The sequence below is a fragment of the Electrona antarctica genome (assembly GCF_951216825.1).
Source record: "Electrona antarctica genome assembly, chromosome: 21".
NCBI classification, from domain to species: Eukaryota; Metazoa; Chordata; class Actinopteri; order Myctophiformes; family Myctophidae; genus Electrona; species Electrona antarctica.
Window position 1 is genome coordinate 20,595,008 of NC_136802.1, and position 17,447 is coordinate 20,612,454.

A 17,447-nucleotide genomic window follows, 5' to 3' on the forward strand; every position below is an offset into this window, starting at 1 on the left:
GTTCTGGTCCATAGCTCCAATGCCGTTGCATTAGATGGCATTAGAGCTATGGACAAGCGCTAACCCTATACTGAGAGAAAATCTCTACAAAAGCAGAGGGCCCGCACACTCCAGACTAGTCAGAAAGTCAATGGTGCAGGACTCAATGTAGGCAGCGGTCCCTCCGTGCCCAGCTAAGATTTGGTGCATTACCTCTGGCAGTTGAGGTGGGCATATACTGGCAGTCCTTATGATGTAGGACACTATAATGAAATAAATCTATCTACATTGCCGTATTGATACTTTTAATTAAGTTAAAATAAAATGAGTACCTTTTCCCACAACTGATATACTGTATATCCTGTTATATGGTCGGACCAGTCTGCCATTTGGTGGCGCAGAAAAACTGCAGTAGAATACCAGGGAATCTGATTTCTGATCCCTACATTTGAGAACAACTGATGTCATACTGGATTAGGATGGAGTTTCATTAGCCAAAACATGGAACCTAGTGCATTCCTGACCCATAGTGGTCATGTAGTGTAAACACAGAAGCCAAGCACCAAATACTGAAAGTTTATTAAAAATAATAATTATCTTTGATGTAGTGTAAAGAACACCAAAACAAATAAGTTAAGGAAGACTATCTTGAAAAAGAAAATCTACTTTCCGACAACTACAAATTAGAGATGCACTATATTGAAATTATGACCGATATACAACCACTGATTATTTCCAGGGTCATATCGGCCAATACATTACAACGACTACATTATATTATATTTCTCATTGCTGATTTAAATTTAAATTTCACTACTACAGCAAACAATTCAAACTAAGCGCCTCATGAATGCGAAATGGAAAACCTAAAACTATAACGTAACAAAGAGAATTCAAGTTCAAGTTCTTTATTTTTTGACGCATCAGAGCCTTGGTGTACAAACTGGTACAGAAATATGTACAATATTTAACAAACAAGATGCTAATGTACACACCTAGCTTACGTTAACAAATGAAAAAGAAATATGAACACCAGTTGTGTCGAGGGGGAAATAAAATGGGTGTATATTCAAATGAATAAATGAGTGCATACACATGCACATTTGCCTTCCCAAGAGGGAAGAACAATACATACAGCCATTTTTTTCCCTGCTCTGTCAAAATAACACTTTTCTTTAATAAAATGTTTAAAAACACTTTTTAAAACAACTAACAGGCCAGCTTCGGGCATACAAGTAACAAAATAAAATATGCTCGCTTAGGAACTCGAAACGTTTTTTAATTAACAGGACCTGTTAAAACTTTATTTATGCTCATTTATAAAAAACACAGGCAAACAACTACCGAAATATGAACAGCTCAGGCAGCCTACACTGATATAAATATTATAACATTATCAAGTGCAAATATAAACAAGTGTTTTTTTTTTATATACAGGTTATTTTCTTCTTGTAAAATGTACATCTTCTCACTTCTCATGCCGTTAGCACACCTTCCAAGTGGTCCATGGACACTACCGGAAGAGTTGCAACTTGAAAGAACACCCTAATGAAGTACACACACACACACACACACACGCACACGCACACGCGCGCAGAGAGAGAGAGAGAGAGAGAATGATTAGCCATTTTGTCTCAAATTAATCTCTTGAAAGTACTATTAACACATTTTGAGCCATAATCGTATATTTACAATTAATAACCCCCTTCACTTTAATGCCACCGTCGTAAATTTACGTTTTAGGGTGTTTAGAGCAGTGATGTAAATAGGTTTTCGATGTAAGATGCAGGGATGGTCTTTTAGAGGAGTCCCAGGCACAATTTATGAGTCCCACTACAACAACATTAGGAGTCATATTTTGCCATTTTTACAAATTGCACCATTTAATGGTGCAAATTGGTTATATTCATGTAGAAAACAGAAAAAGAAATGATTATTATAACTAAACAAAATAACTAGCAAAATAAAGTAGAATAAAATTAAATCTATAATAACTGCCAGTTTTAACCTTTTAAAAATCTTTACTTTGTTTTCATTACACAATACTTAAAAAATAAAAACGACTGTTTAGATGAGTTTCTCTAAGCTAGTCTCTCTAAACAGCTCTCGTCTAGAGGCCTGTCTCGCTGAGCAGTGAGCAAGAAGGTGGCGCCCGTCGTGGCACCCATCATGTTGTCATTTATCAAACAATAATGTGGTTCTACAACGATTCCTACATGGATTTTATTGTTTATAACGTAGGATGAGGTCGGATGCGGCCATGCAAAATGATCATGTCCGTGGATTATTGTTTTACCGTAATTTATTTTCACGTGTATTTTTTTTACTGTACATGCTGAGTACAGTAGTGCATCCCATGGATGCAGAGGCCGTTGGTTTATTGCGTCTCTTAACTATATACTGCGGTTTGGGATGCAAAATGCACACTACAGTACGCCTGGCTTGAAGGCCATAGAGCGTCGCAGTCCCACCCCTTTCAGGGCACCGGAAGGGGTGCCCTCGTCGTTCTCAAATGGGGCGGGACTGCGACGCTTTATTGTCTGTGATGGAATCTAGTAGGCTGTTCCACACCCGGACTGACAGCAGTGTGGAGAAATGTCCTATTCTGTCCAATGTGCGTGTATTGGAGCCTGGGAGGCTGAGAGCATGTTCTGGTGTGGCTGTGCATAGGCGGGTGGTTTGCAGATTACTGTTGTGCCTCAGCGCCACTTACTTGTGTGCATATTTACTCCTGATGGCCTTCAGTTTGTCGTCGGGACTCGCACACAGCATGGTGTGGAGTCTCCCGACTACAGGGGCCAAATCTGACACCGTGTACCCAGTGTGGAACTGCAGGATGGGGGACTGGAAGAGAATGAAGGGAGAGACAGAAAAAGAGTAAGAACATAGCACCCCACTTTGAGAACCCCTGGCCTAGTGAAACAGACCAACACTGCTGGGTGTCTTCCTCTATAGACACTCACATGGATTAAAGCAAAAATAAAATCTCACGACTGAAAGACAGTGCGATAGGAGCCCTCCCCACACTAGTGCCGTTTCCTAAACAACACAATATGTAAAACTATGTTTCGGTTGAATTGTTCCAGCTGGGTGAGCGGCGCCATGTAAGACACAGGTTGGAGGAGCTCACGAAAGAAACAAACTAAATATCATTAGTTTATAAACATTTGAGAACTTTAATCTATGGTTACTCACCCATCCTCCAAGGTCTTTGGTGACCAGGGCTATCAGCAGACAGGCTGATGCCAGCCGGGACCCTCTCTCTGGTACCAGGTCCATCTCTTGAAGGCTCAGCTCACACACGTAGCGGGCCAGGGTCAGGGTCTCCATGTCTGCATTCACACACTGCACAAACAAACAAAACACATAATAAGCAAGCAAACAGACATGAAAGGATGCAAATGAAACACAAAAACGGCTCACTAATTGCACGGACACAATGCATGGCGACGTGAACAGTGAACACTAACCACTATATTACTATGATTAACCATCATAACCTAGCCTTGACCAAGCCTTATCCAGAAACTAGGGCAAATTTCACATTTGTGCAAAATCTGCAAAAATATATATAGATTATAATACAATAAGTATAATAATGGCTTCTACCTTTGTGCATTCAGAGTAGACTACATTTAAGTCAAGCAACAGTACTCTTGAATATGATACCTAGTTCTTTCCACCCCCGGCTTACTCCACCTAGTGGAGTATACAAAACTCACCTCTGAGTAACCATAAACGAATAAGTCCTAGCCTTAACTTACCACTAACCCTAAACACAAGTCATAAGTCATAAGCATAACTCACTCCAACTAATCTTAAACATGACAAACACCATAACTCAAATCTAACTTTACTCCTAAACATAAGTCATAACTCCAATCCTTAACTCATTCTAATTCTAACCCTAAATCTCTTCATCCCAAAACAGCCTCTGTTGAGAACTTGAGGAAAGTGAGGAGGACTAGCAAAACGTCCTCAGTTTCCAGAATGTCCCTCCTTTTTCAATCCTAATCCTTGTTAAGGACAACAGGTCTTCACAAAGACAGGAAGCTTAAAAAAACACACACACACACACACACACACACATACAAACCTTGGCATAGCGCCTGAGGAAGCGGTACGGGATGGGGATGTTGATGTCAAAGCCCAGGGTCTGCATGATGCTGCACTCCATGGTGATGAGCTCCTCCCTCCTGTACGCGTCGTCACAGATGTAGAGAAAGTCGTCCATCAGGGGCGGGCTGCGTTCCTGTGGATGGTCAGTGAACAGCAGTTGGGGGGGGAATGTCATTTTAAAATCATACATGTGGTACAGTAGTTCATGCGCGTCAACAACCAAAGTTCTGACGGAAAGGGACAATTTAGGACAGACGGGAAAGGAGAAATGTGTGTTTTTTCAAAAATGCTTAGATGGCCACTTTAATTCTGTCATCCAAATTTTCCCAAAAGGTTGCAAATAAATATACCGGTACCCTTTTCTACACAAACAAAAATGATTCGAACATTCAGGGGAAAGGGGGAATTCCATAAATGTAAAAATAAAAAAATAAAAAAAACGCTGGGGAACCACTGCTTTAAACCAGTAGTTTGCCCGGGACCCAAAATTAGGGAAAATGACAGATCTACAGTACAGTCTCAGTTTATTATTATTCATTAACTACTTTTGAAGAAAAAAAACAAACATTTGGGATTGTTCTTAATTGACACATGTGATTTATAAAAAATAAAAATAAAACTTTTGGAATAATATACATGCCCTGACCCAGTCTTGGGGAAACGGCGCCGTAAAGCACAACCCTACTTCATTCTCTCACCTCAAACTTGGAGGCAATGAGCATGGTGGTGGAACCAATGAGCTGCAGACTCTCCCTGTTGACGGGGCAGAGGGACAGATAGTGGTCTGTCAACTTCACCGCCAGGTACAGGGTCTCATGGTTCAGCTCAAAGTTCTCCTGCAAAAGGCACACGTTTCATTTAAACTTTAATAAACGCATCAAGACCCGAGACCGATTCCACAAATGTCTTCTAAATCTGAACAGTTTCCTGAAAAACGCATGTTTCTATATCAGTGTTGCTCAATCTGTTTAATGTCATGGACACCCGAAATTACATGTTATTTGGCCACAGACCCCCATGTCAAAATGTTTTGTTTCCAGGGACCCCTGGAAGCAAAGATTTGAGTTAAAAATGTTTGCTTTGTGGTGCATACGTTCAACAGCCCTACAGTCATTAGTCTGACAAATCCTGACTGTTGTATGTCTATGGTCTAACCACACCCACCCACACCCACACCCACACCCACACCACACACACACACACACACACACACACACACACACACACACACACACACACACACACACACACACACACACACACACACACACACACACACACACAGGCATAAATGGGCACAAAGTAACAAAGATTTTTCAAAAATAACACATCTACAATCTAATAGCACGACACGAAGTGACGAGATATGCGCTTGTATATCTGCTATTTTTGAATAGCTAAAGTATAAAATAGTTCTAGATACTAGTTAAAAGATACTAGCTAAAGTACAGTACTTTCAACTGTCTCTCACACACAATCACACTCTGTGCGAGTGCAATACTAAGTAATAAATAACAAATTGAGGGACACATGTTCGCACTTCTATAAAACCAAAGACAAAAGCAACACCGTAGAATAAAGCCCACCTGCACTTCCACTAGCCAGTCCACCAGGATGGCTCTCATTCCTGGGTTCAGACTGGGCTGCATGGGCATGTAGTCACACAGGACAAACTTCTCCTGCAGAGAGGGAGAAAAATAAATATAATGATTCAACGCATTTATGAATGTTATTTTAAAGATGGGGAGGAGAGAGTGGTGCGTTTATGTTGAAAACAGACAGATGTAAATTCACTGAGAGAAAGAGTGGATAAGAGAGAGAATTTGAAATGCATAGCGTGCAGAAGAGACAAACAATATGAGGGGAAAGACAAAGAGAGAGAACAGAAGAAAAACACAGGTCAGCAGACATAAAAAGGGGGATCATTCACTTTGATATGCAGCATGTGCGCCTCTAATGAACAGGACAAAGGAACACATTTCAAACAAAAAGCAGGACACGTTACAAATATTTCCCTAGTGTTTTGTTTTTACCTCTCTTTGTTTGAGGTAGTCAAAGATGTCCAGAGCATACTCCGGGTTCAAGAAAATGTCATCCTTGTTCTGGGAGTCGATATCGAAATCCACCGGGACCTATTGGGAGAGGAGAATGTGAGTGACTGACAGTAAAACATGAATTTTACCATCCTCTGCTATCGTCTCGTTTGTTATTGTCCACAGGGCAGTAGTGAATAGACTGTGTGTGTGTGTGTGTGTGTGTGTCGCCAGTGGTTCCCAAAGTGGGGTCCAGGGACCCCCAGGGGTCCTTGGAGTTCCAGGGGGTCCCCAGCTAAATGATAGTTCGGAACCAAATGGACCCTTATATGGTTCTGCAACTCCGAGTGTACAAATAAATGGAACCAAATGGACCCGTTAGGGTAGCCCAATTCAGGTCAGGGGTCCTTGAAATTAAACGGTTTGTAAAAATGTTCTTATGGGCGTCCCTGGCATATGTTTTTAAATGGGGGTCTGCAGGCTAATTAGTGTCAATTTGGGGGTCCTTGACTTGAAAAGGTTTGGGAACCACTGGCCTAGACACAGAACATTTGAAGAACAGACCACCAGCACCATCTAAAATTGACTGGAAGAAAGATAAGACAAAGACATATGTAAAAAAGAATTGTACTATAAAATAATGAATATTAAATAATACTTAAAGTGGCTTTACATGTATTAGGAGAAACTAGTTTTTTTTTAAAAGAGTTAAACTATACGGTTCAAACCCTTAGTGAAAAAAGGTTCATGGTGACAGCGAACACACCACTCTTGCAAGCCACATGAATGTAAGATCAGAGATACAGGACCACAATGTTAACAACTAAGACCTCAGGGCTTTGTGTCATCCTTTTAGCACCTAACCCTTACAAACATGTTTATTGTATATTTGGATCCCCATTGACCATTAGCTATTACCTTAGCAGCCGCAGCTACTCATTCGGGGGTCCTCCACACAGAAATAAATTACATGTTTGGCTCTTCCTATCTATCAATCAGTTAGCTGGGGACCCTCTCGAGGACCCCACTTTGAGAGCCACTGACACAAAGAACAGAGAGAATGTGAGATGACATTACTAACACACACACACACACACACACACACACACACATTACCTTTCGTCTCTGAAGGTGCCATGGCTGCTTTTGGCCAGTGGAGGGAGCAGCAGTAAGCACCGCCAGCTCTTCTACCGAGGTGACCACCTCCTCCTCTGCAACCTGCACGTCAGAGGTCACCGAGCACGAGCTGAGGAGATCGGCGGCGTCGTCGGTTTTCACAGAGGACGAGCTGAGGAGATCGCTGTCCTCAGCTTTCACTGAGGACGAGCTGAGGAGATCGCTGTCCTCAGCTTTCACTGAGGACGAGCTGAGGAGATCGCTGTCCTCAGCTTTCACCGAGGACGAGCTGAGGAGATCGCTGTCCTCAGCTTTCACCGAGGACGAGATGAGGAGATCGCTGTCTTCAGCTTTCACCGAGGACGAGATGAGGAGATCGCCGTCCTCAGCTTTCACAGAGGACGAGGCGAAGAGATCGGTGTCGTCTGTTTTCACAGAGGATGCGCTGAGGAGATCGCCATCAGTAGAGGATGACCTGGGGAAAACGGTCTCCTCCGATGTATCCTCTGAGGACACGGAGGATGACCTGGGGAGGAGGTAGGTGGCGGAGGAATGACCAAAAAAAGAAATGCGTTTAGAAATTGTGAGGGAAGCGGGGTGTACAAGTCTGAAGTTGTAACAGTCAGTATGCAATGTCAGTTGGTCAAAATCCACTGTAGATATGTTATGAGCTACTTCCCTGCATATCTACGGTGGATTTCTATGAAACAAACACTTTGCAGATATAAAGAGGATAATTCAAGCTTTTCATACAGCTGCAATGTTCAACATGGTTTAATACAATCAGATAGGACTTTTCTGTTTGGATGTATGGGCTGTCAATGGGAAATTGCTCTCAATTGACCTAAAAAATTACTGCCATGTCAAAATGTCACCCGCACAATTTCCCAAAATGTTCTAGAGCAGTGGTTCCCAAACGTTTGAGCTTGAGACCCAAAAGTCAAATTAAATGTCTCCCCGAGATCCAACCTGTGAAAACAGACCTACAACTACAAGGTCACAACATGTCACATCGCAACCTGTTGAGAGCTTATAGATTGTCTATTTTGACTATTTGTTTTCTAATTTGGGGAATTTCTTTCATAATTTTATGTATGAACTTCTTTTGAAATTTAACAATCCACTGTTTAGGACACCTTGTTCTAGAGCAGTGGTTCCCAAACTGTGGTGCGTGCACCCCTTGTGGTGCGCGACATGAAGTCTAATGGTGGTGCTATGGTTTTATTTTAAATATATTAACATATTATGCCAATATAGCCTATGCTGCATATATTATGCCATATTCAGGTTCATATATGTGCATATATGTGGATAAAAAGGAAATATGTCTCTATATAGCTTATGCAATTTATATTTCCATGTGGGGGGTGCATCAGCTAGGTCGGGAGGTAACAGGGGGTGCATGGCCAAAAAGGTTTGGGAACCGTTGTTCTAGAGAATACAGCTGTGAGTGAAGAGAAAACAGCAACATTTTATATTCAAAATCCTAATAGCATTCAAGCTGCTGTCCCCTTTTTATTAACTGCCTTCTGTTCACGAAGGGAAGACGGATCTACTACTCGATAAAAGAGGAACAGATGAAGGGTCAGAGAGCGAGGTATCAGAGCAGATAAAATGAAGGGGAGAATAAATTAAAAAGAGGAAAGTTAAAAAGCAGGAGGCCTTACTTTTTTAGGTTATCCACATTCTTAGACACTAAGGTAGATGCAGTAGTTTTCTTGACTGTCCTCTTTTGGGCGTCCTTCTTCCTCCCAGGCAGGCTGATGTGGAGCTTGTGCGCCTGTGGACAGAGACAGTGTGATCAGGGCTATGGGCCATAGTTCCTCCGTGCGCGCACGCACAAATCGAGTTCAAATGGAGAAAGCTATAGTGAGGTCAAATTATATCAATATCACAAGCGTTTTACAGTAGTTTGGAAAATGTCAGGACCACGGATAAACATACTGTGTACGTTTCACACCGAGTTGCGGTGGCAGGGTGCATGTGTCACAAAGCTGTCTACGGGGCGTGTGTGTGTGCATAGCAGACTCAAAACTGGGACACACATCTGTATACTTACTAATGTACTGACACACACACAAACACAGCTTGCACAAAAGCTAATATAAGTTCACCCACTTTGTTACATGTAAATATGTGATATGACAAACTGATTCTGAGACAAGAGTGTAGTGCTCCAGGCAGAAAAGAGGAAAGGGATATAAAAGTTATTCATTCTTACACTTTAACTAGATGTCTCTCTCACACACACACACACACACACACACACCACGTGCATGTGACCACGAACACACACACCGTGTCTGTCACCCGGGTGAGACTGATACATAATACACACTTACTCTCTTGTCACTGTCATTGCGTCGTTCAGACAGACACTGACTGACTGTCTGTCTGTCTGTCTGTCCGGAGGGGGATAAACCATTGAGACCGATTCTACAAATGTCTTCTGAGGGGCCATCCAGATGACGATTTCGGTGTTTCTCGGGCAAGTAATTAGCCTATCTGCCCTTTTTGTCACACGGAGACGGCGTTTTGGGGGACTTCAACTGCTAATTTTGAAACTACCTTCCAGAGTGGGAAAGTTTGGAGACGCGACTTTCACGTCTGTGTGTACAGCGAATGCCGCCTAATTTGCAGAAACGGTGATGTCATAGTCCCCTCGCCCCCTCCAAACTAACTAGTGTTAATGGTTTATTTCACCATAACCACTTACATATAAGTATCACAGCTATTTTATATTTGCACATAATGTCTATAAATCTCTTACAGATATAAATTATGGTGATTACCAATCCGGAAAGACATGAAAAAAACGGATCTTCTACATTATTGTTACTATTAAATGGTGTAGTGTAGAATAGAATATTATATAGGCTATACAAGATAGGCAGCACAGCCACCGCACGTTCCTCTCAGGCAGGTCTGACTGCGCAGTGCACAGTGCAAAGCATGCATGGCCCTCATCAAAGTGCTTCTCTTCTTGGGTGGAAATTAAACATTTTGTGTAACTTCAAACCGGCTTTGCATTGAGAGACCACAGGTAGGATAAACACATTGTTTACTGTCCATATTCCTCTATAAACGGCCTGTTTTCACTGTTTCCAATTGCTCTTTTTTTATACTTTAGTATAGCCTATGTGCAATGATTAGCGCTGTGCTGCCAGCAGGTGGAATCAATCTAAACGAGCAATTATCTGACATTCAGAGGTGTTGCGCACCAGCGAATATATATTCAATCTCCAAAGTCAAACTCATAAATTCACAATGTACCATGCCGCTCCTCGTTGTGAGCTGTATGATGATCTGAGCGAGAGAAGGGGTGCGCGCTCTCTCTCTCTCTCTCTCTCTCTCTCTCTCTCTGAATGTGTGAATCACTTACTTTGTGCGTGCTGCTCGTTTTCAGAAGAATTAATCCAAGGTTTGTAGGCATCAACTTTAGCTGGTAAATCAGTGTGTGCAGAGTGAGAAGCATCACTGATCTGCAACCTCTGCTGATTAAATTGATATGACCTAGATAGCCTATGTCATATGCGCATCTGACTGGCAATATAATTAGTTATTTGGCAACACCTGTGTGAAATACCAATAGTGTAATTTATACAATGCTTTCATATAGCCTTAGAATAAGTTTTATTTTTTTTGGGTGGCCATCTACAGGCCGACCATATGTACTACAGCTGTATCTTGAAAATGGAGCAGTTTACCGGTCTTGTGTAGACATCGTACATAATTAACATAACCGCAATGTAGACGCAGTAAAGTTTTATATCGTTCACAAACTTAGACGGGGAACAGCCCGCGACGTCCTCGTGTAGCAAGCCTCTGAATCCCAACAGTTTTTTCTTTTTAAACAATGCATGTTGCCGTTATCAGTGATGCTCAAGTGTATTATTTCCATCTCAAAATATGTTGTTCCAGGAACCCCCAGAAACAAAGATTAGAAGCTGAAAATATGCGCTTCTAAAAAATGTAAATGTTCAAAAATTTGCACCGATTTATGATTTTTCAAAAATAGCAGATCTACAAGCTCATAGCACAACAAAAAGTGACGCACTATGACCTTGTATGTCTGCTACTTTTGAATACCTAGCACATGCGGACAACCTTTCATACCTTAAAAGATTAAAGGTATATTCAGTGATTTCACTTAAGTTAATTCAACAGTGAAAACTAAGCGTTCTTCCAAAAATCACACCCATGTGAACTGAGTGGTGCAACTCCCCTCCCCCTCTCTCTCTCTCACTAGCAGGCAACAGTGCAGCACTATCTCTCTCTGTTTCTGGCACAACAGTGCCACTTTTACCCCTACTGGTACTAATAGTCACACACATAGGTTAACACAGACATTGCTGTTCCTTGGAGTGGTTGCACCACTCAAAAAACAGCATATCACAGCTCACGTATGCTCTTATTTTACACATTTCGTGAATTTTCGTCTGATGTTGTTTAGTTTCAATGCTGCTGACCACCAACTCAGTCTCACTGGTGGGGCGCGCCAAGCCCAAGACTGAGTCTGGCAGAAGAAAGAGGCAAACATTGTGCAAATAGCCGATCTACAAGCTCACAGTGGCTTGTGAGCTTGTAAATTCAGATATGATTATTTTGGGGGGTCCCTGCCGGAGAGGTTTGGGAACCATTGCTGTACTGTACAGTATATGCATCTTTGTAAATGGTGCATTTATATAGCGCTCTAAAGTGCATTACATGCTCAAAGGACACACTAACTTTGGGGGGGGGGGGGATCGAACAGGGAACCTTATGGTTCCTGCCGCTCTACCATTGATCCACATCTGTATGTGTCCCGTGTTTCATACTGTTCTGCCATGACAACTGACATCCAATCGCTGGATCAATAAAAAGCCCCATCCAATAATAAAACATATATATTTACATTGGTGATATCCACGAAGGCTGTCCTCTTCTTTGGAGCCCCCTGAGGGGGAGAAGAGGCCCTCTTGGTGTGGGGAGCATCCTCCTGTAAGACATGCAATTAGCACACATGAAAAACATTGAGCTTCTTCACATGAAACTCCTAAATATTAAAATCTCTCACGTTCATTTATCCATTTGTAACATAAACAGAATTTCTTGACTGGAAATCCAACAGTGTAACTTTGGGAACAGTATACTTTATAGTTATCCATTCACATGTCTATGCCTATGGTGGATTTTTAGGAAACAAACACATTGCAGATAGAGGATAATTCAAGCTTTCCGTACAGCTGCAAGATGTAATTTTTAATCTAGTGTTGCAAGTTGTGGATATTGTTATACACGATTTGGTCCAATATATTCTGTAGTTTGGTGCAGACTGCCTAATTGTCTATGTACTCGGTGCCTGGTGTGCCATCCTCGAAACTGATCAAAATACACATGTTATGCTCTGGTCAAGATTAACTATTCATCAGTTGTGTAAAGTAAATTTTATCCAAGTGCTGTACTCAACAACTAAAGTACAATTTTCAGTACTTCTGGAAGTAGTATTTCTACATTGCAGTATTGATACTTTTACTTAAGTAAAATGAGTACCGTGTCCACCACTGATGGTCATTTAGCTTTGAACCCCTTTCAAGCTTCAAGTTTGTGAACAGCTTCACAGTAGATTACGGTATGTTCCACACAATTTAATTTAAGAAGGTGCAATTGAGGCCATGTTCCATATCCCTTCAGGATACCGTGGTGGCGTGGTGGACCACCGATTTAAATTTTAAACGGCCAGATCTAATCCCATGCAATGCATGCAGAGACAGTTAATCTGAACGTACCTGTTTCTCAGTATTCCCTTTGTTGCTCGGCTTGGGTATCTTGCTCTTCACCCGTGTAAAAGGCATGACTCCTATCCCTTCTTTCAAAGTGATATCAATAAAGATTCCCAGGAAAATAATGTATGTCCTCCTGCGAAAGGCAAAATAAGCGGCGGGTCAGTTACCAAATAAAAGAAGGGGATCCTTTTTAAACCGGTTTAGGGCTGATAAAAAAGGCATTAGCATTACAAAAACGTGCGTTTATATGCAAGGTTGTTGTTGCAGGCAACCTTTGGAGTTTGCAAGTTGCAGTAGTCGGTGGTTAGTTTACCCCACCCCCCGGGTTTCTTTTTACACACGATAGCCGTTAGAAAAGTTTTAGAAAGGAGTTCTCAACAACTTCCAACGGTATGGACCAGAGCTACTTCCACAATACACACGTTAATGAACACAAGTCTTCTTCATACGATGATAAATGATAATATCGCATTGATTAGGGGGTATGGGAAAGTTCGAAAAAGATTAAAAACACGCACGCCAATGATGATATCTTACCGTGATCTTGTGCGTTTACACTGGTTTCACATACAGTGTTTGATGGCAGTAAAACGGCAGTTTGTCCAGTTAGTTTTCGCTCAGCTCGGTTTAACTCCAACTCCAACTCCAACAACGAAGACACAACACACAACACACAGCCACACGACAACAACAGAGAGACAGAGCCGGGCGTTGATTCCAAATAACGCTGATCCCCGGCGCTCCCAGCCTATCACAGCGCGGCCTGGGATGCAGTGGGAGGGGCGCTCGGAGCTTTTCAAACTGCTAGCAACCAATAGGATCATCTGTCTGAGTCTGACTCAAATTAAACGTGTATATTATTTATTTTATATATTGCATTTACTCAGTGGTGGAAAGTAACTAAGTACTTAGTTAGATACTAAGTTACTTTCCACCATTTGGTACAAATACCAAAAAAATCAAATACCTAAAACATGTACTTAATACAGGTTTTAGGTAAGGCTATTTGTACATTTAGGTATTTGTACCAATTTCAAATACTTTTACTTAGACTCCTCTATATCTCAAAGGCAAATATTGTACTTTTACTACATTTATTTGAAAACTTTAGTTATTTTGTAGATTTTGATTATTATTTCAATTTCAAAACATACAGTAACCACTTCAGCCCATTTTGGCCATTCGAAAATAGCCGATCTAAGCACACAATGTGCCACAATTAATACATTATGAGCATGAAGATCGGCTATTTTCAAAAGATTTTTATACATTTGAAAAGTTGAACATGCATGCCCAAAGTAGGGTTCGGCAGGTCAAAAGTGTTTTGTCGGTAATTGGTTGTCGGTATGTAATGTTAGCCTAAGTTAACCTACGGATGGCTGCAATTCGAAACTGGCCCCGTAAAATCTGAACCCCCCCCCCCACACACACACACACACACACACACACACACATCCCCCCCCCCCCATTTTCCCTCACTGTATATGTTTCTTTTCCCTTTTTACCTCCATTATGATGAATTCCTGTTCTGTTCTTTGTCTACGTCTCTAAATGTTTTGATGAATTGAACATGGTGGACCCTCTGTTAATAAATATTTCAATCAATCAATCAAAAAAGCCCTAAATTGGACTTCATCGTATACTCGACAATACTGCTGACCGGTTTACGAAACATGTGGTTTTGTTACATTTTGGAATAAGAGATTTTTAGATTTATGTTGGGGAATATTTTCTGCAAGACTTTTCAAATCAATATGTGGATTGAACTGCCTAACAACTCATGGACAGACAGATCATTGAGAGAACGCAGCACCTATACCTACCGCAGGAGAGGGCAGCGTATTCTCAACACAATACAAGCATGGATAGATGTATGGGTGGCTGTAGAGTAGACTATAATCTCTCAAAGACTCTGGAGTCTGGATGTAGAGCAAGCAGCAGAAACACACACAAAGGGAGGTGTGAAGCAGTGGAAGATCATCGACGGCTACAAGCGAAGCAGGCTAACAATACACATGTGTCTCTCTGGACACAGTGGACACCCCACTGGACACCTGGAAAGGGCCAACGGGTTGAACCAGTTCTTCCACCGGTTTGACCCATGCATGCAGGAGGCAGGGTGGGGTGCAGGAGCTCATCATCTCCCTCCCCCAGCTCTTAGGTATGCACACTATAGACATCAAAGTGGGCAATTACAGTACCCTAGCTGTCTGTAGCCTAATAAGTGCCTTCTTCAGACCATGATGATTGTTACTCTGGTGAAATAATCAATCAATGCAATGATATAAATCAATGCATGCATGGATTATTTCAATCATTTTCTTTCCATGCCATTGTCAATTCACATGAAACAATAATTGAGGACCATTTCACAAGATTTGTATGGGGCAAGTTGGTTCTGTTTTGTGCAGAAACTAAATAGATAAAAAAAAGGTGCATGTCCAACTAACCATTAAGACATCATGGCTTTCAAAATCTAGATTTCTAGCCTATCCAAATTGGAATCAAATTGGTTTGATCAAGTCTAAACAGCAGAAAACGACATGGAAACTGATTTATATGAATCACATTTGAATCACCATCACCATACTTAGCCGGTGCCAACCAGTCAGACTTTGAAATCAGATTTGGGCTGCTGGATTAAGGCTGCCAGTCTAAACAAGGCCTAATAGTAGGCATACATAATATTAATATTTTGTTTTTACAATATCACCTCTACTTTCGATATAGATATTCCATCAGTCAGATGGGATCATGGGACACCCGCACACCTTAATGTATGTTTTGTAATAGTAATCAAAATCTACAAAGTAGCTACAAATTACAAATTATTGTATAGTGGCGTAAAATTACACATTTATTTGCCTCTGAGATGTATAGTGGAGTGAAAGTAAAAGTACTGAAAATTGGAAATACTCCACTAAAGTAAAAAAAAAAATCCTCAAAATTGTAGGAAGTACAGTAACTGTACTTTAGTTACTTTACACCACAGGCAATATCTTCTGACAGTGCAAGATAGATAATACTGTATAGAAATGCAGGCAAACGCGATAAACCCTGGCACACACACACGCACACACACACACACACACACACACACACTTTGTTTTGGGTATTTTAATACAGGTGAACCGAACGCAGGACAACATCGCAGACAAACTGGCATGATGCAACACACGTGCACACTTCAATGACCCTACAAGACTATATACACATGAGGGCTGATTACAGCTGGGGAATTCTTGAACATAGAATCACGAAAACTACAACATGAACATAACAGAAATTCAAGACCTAGACATGACTTCCAAGACAGGCAAAGTCTGTGCACTGTAACAGTATCAGTGCTACTATAATAGAACAATAGAGGTTCTTTGACTAAGCCGAAGAAATAACAGAGAGAACTAAAAGAACCTTTAAAGAACCAATACAGGGGCTGAACAGGTTCCTAGCGGAAGTTGTATGTCCATGAAACGGACAACAACAGGGAATCAGGAATACAATGAAACTTTTGTAAAGATTAAAGTCAACCAAATTCAACCAAAAAATGACTTATTTTAGCTCAATTTATTACACAGCCCATGAAGCTTTTAATTCATGGAGATTTTATTTGTTTTTGTCAAATTCCTAAGCCAATCATTTGATGACCGGTGGACTCAGAAGAGTCTCCATTGCCTGGCGGTTATCAAATTATTGGCTTAGGAATTTGCGACAAAAAATAAATAAATAAAATAATCAATAATTGACAAAAAGTAATTTTGGGAGTGAACTATCCCTTTAAGCAGAGGGAATTGAGTCCTTGTCAAGGCCTCAAACGAAGAACCATTACACATACTAGTAACAGAATGCTTGCAAGGAGAATGCCAGAATAATAAGTATACCCAAGGAGGTCACTACTCCTTGGGTATACTTATTATTCTGGCATTCTCCTTGCTTAGCTTAGACAACGTCTAAACTAAGACGTCTTGACAAAACGTTAGACAAGACGTCTCTGACGACGGGTGCAAACGCAAACCCCATATGTCCAAAACTGTTACTTTTCAAGGATTCAAATTCAAAAATAGCAAAAGTAGCACATTTTTATGCTTTTGTGTGAGACGCTCTGTATGATCTATCATCTAGTACAGGGGTTCTCAACGTTTTTGGCCGGGGACCCCCGGAAATGCTTTGGCAATGTCTCGGGACCCCCGCCCCGCCCCCTCCCGACCCCCAATATAAATTGACTGCTACAATAACCTTAAACCATTTTGGGCGGGAACCCCTTTTGGTGTTTTTAGCATTATGTTATAATTTAGCTATTGAAAAATAGCAGATCTACAAGCTCATAGCGCGCCACCGAGTGGCGCGCTACGAGCTTGTAGGTCTGCTATTTTTGAAAAATCGTGATTTTTTTTTGTTTTTTTTAATAATTTGGGGACCCCCTAAAATAATTTGG

General features: G+C 41.2%; 1 protein-coding gene across 2 annotated transcripts; it reads right to left on the reverse strand.

Moving 5' to 3' along the window:
* Window positions 1-871: 871 nt before the first annotated feature.
* ccnb3 (cyclin B3) lies at window positions 872-13,720 on the reverse strand. 2 transcript variants are annotated; one of them, XM_079490898.1, is made up of 12 exons: window positions 13,584-13,720; window positions 13,016-13,145; window positions 12,142-12,225; window positions 8,915-9,027; window positions 7,248-7,773; window positions 6,132-6,230; window positions 5,685-5,777; window positions 4,797-4,934; window positions 4,076-4,231; window positions 3,175-3,324; window positions 2,693-2,823; window positions 872-1,524 (listed from the first exon to the last, which is right to left on the reverse strand). In XM_079490898.1, exons 2-12 carry the CDS (start codon window positions 13,079-13,081, stop codon window positions 1,455-1,457), a joined length of 1,626 nt encoding a protein of 541 aa, XP_079347024.1. In that variant the 5' UTR covers window positions 13,082-13,145; window positions 13,584-13,720; the 3' UTR covers window positions 872-1,454. The 2 variants fall into 2 exon arrangements, with proteins under 2 accessions (XP_079347024.1, XP_079347023.1); XM_079490897.1 differs by having other exon boundaries at window positions 13,550-13,716.
* Between the last annotated feature and the right edge of the window lie 3,727 nt (window positions 13,721-17,447).